Source organism: Pundamilia nyererei, unplaced genomic scaffold (assembly GCF_000239375.1).
Source record: "Pundamilia nyererei isolate P.nyererei 1_Seehausen unplaced genomic scaffold, PunNye1.0 scaffold00265, whole genome shotgun sequence".
Lineage (NCBI taxonomy): Eukaryota > Metazoa > Chordata > Actinopteri > Cichliformes > Cichlidae > Pundamilia > Pundamilia nyererei.
This window is the reverse complement of record NW_005187666.1, coordinates 447521-449216: the sequence shown is the minus strand read 5'-3', so window position 1 is coordinate 449216 and position 1696 is coordinate 447521. Positions and strand designations below refer to the sequence as shown.

Here is a 1696-nt window from a genome sequence, read left to right as displayed (position 1 = left end):
GAATACAGTCTGATTTTGGATAAAATGCACCTTTTAGTGTTCAACTTTTGGTACAGGAGGTTAGAGAACATAAAAACACACATTTCACGTCACGTCTAATACGTGTCAGAGGACCTTCCCACTTTGACACCTGGTTAACCTTCGTTTAAAAACAAACAAAATGGGGGGAAAAAAAAAATCAACAGTGAAGTCACACGTCAGCTCAGCGTGTGTAGTGAGTGTATGTGTGTGAGTGAGTTTAAGCACACACTCACAAGAGTGTGTTATGGTCTGATCAGTGCTTCAGCAGACACTCGATAAAGTATGTATGTTACTGGCTGCGTGGCGGGAGTGGAGGGAGGGCCGGGGTGAGACGGAAAAGGGGCAAGAGGGGTGAGGGCAGGGGAGGAAAAGGGGGAGAAGTGAGGCCGCAGCGTCTCTCCGTTCATTCAAAAGGTTTCTTCACATAATGCGGAGACCCTGGATAGAAGCTTCTAGACTCTGAGGAGGAAAACACATGACAGAGAGTTAGTGATGGAAGACTCAGAAAAAGTTAACTCACAAAAAACAGAACACTGTTTCTGTGCATTTTTACCTTGAAGTCCCAAATGGTCATTGCTCCATCGATACCTGTGGTGCAGAACTTGCGACAATCCCTTTTGTCTCCCTCATAGATAGACACTTGGCTAAGAAACAAACACACAGGTGATGATGTTGACAAGCCTTTCTTGTTATCATTGTGATCTTGGTGGGAAATTTGCTAAAATGCTTATCTCCTGCTAGTTAAATGGTACTGGTGACAAAAAGGCTTCGGGAAGTCTGTGGGTGTGGCTGAAATATCACATATAAGATTCAGTAGGTGCTTTTAATCATTTTTTCCTGGTTGTTTTACACCTCTTTACCAGACACAATTTCACACTGTGTGCAATATTCAAATATAAATCGGACCTGCCTTTCTTCGCACATATTTTTGCGTGTCTCTTGTTTCCCTGTTTTTCTTTGAGTCCCTGCTTTCACCACATTCACTCCCTGCTAACAGGCTGAGGCGTGTTAGCAAATTACGACTGAGTAGATTCCATTCTGTGCAAACATTTCTACGACAGCATTCAAGATGCTGATCTTTGACTTGACCTACAAGTTTTGCAGCAGTAAACTCTTTAGAGGAAAACAAAAACAAAACTGAAGTCTGGAGCTCTTACTGTACTTCCAAAGTAACATGAATAATCTTATCACACTGAAGAAAGCAAACAAACTTGTTTCTCAGAATATATTGCAAAATATCAGCTAATTACTGATAGCCGGTCCTCTTGGTCACATTTGAGTGTTGCAATGCCAAACTACACCTTAAAACAATAAAAGCACTACATAAAACTTCTGACCTGTGACCTAGAGATTGAAACGCTTCCTGTTTGAAAACACGTAAAGCTAAGCAGATCTGACACCAGAGATCACCTGAGAATTAATTGAAATCAGCTGCTTATGGCTCTGCATTTTACTTTGAGTGATGAGTCATGTGTCTACGGCTCATCCAAATTTTGTCTGCACAATGTCTGATTGCTCACTAGAACCACATGAAGTGTGCACATTACCACAGACTACAGTGGGGCAAAAAAGTATTTAGTCAGCCACCGATTGTGCAAGTTCCCCCACCTAAAATGATGACTGAGGTCAGTAATTTGCACCAGAGGTACACTTCAACTGTGAGAGACAGAATGTG

The 1696-nt window shown here is 41.9% G+C and overlaps 1 protein-coding gene across 2 annotated transcripts in view; it reads right to left on the bottom strand.

Annotated features, from left to right (window-relative positions):
• Positions 1–6: 6 nt before the first annotated feature.
• arpc1a (actin related protein 2/3 complex, subunit 1A) overlaps positions 7–1696 on the bottom strand; it is an 8081-nt gene continuing 6391 nt past the window's right edge. For both annotated transcript variants that reach the window (XM_005750195.2, XM_005750196.1), the window contains exons 10-11: positions 575–665; positions 7–480 (exon numbers count right to left, since the gene is read on the bottom strand). In XM_005750195.2, the coding sequence (XP_005750252.1) occupies positions 442–480; positions 575–665 (130 nt within the window). In that variant the 3' untranslated portion in view covers positions 7–441. The remainder of the gene's footprint in view (positions 481–574; positions 666–1696) is intronic.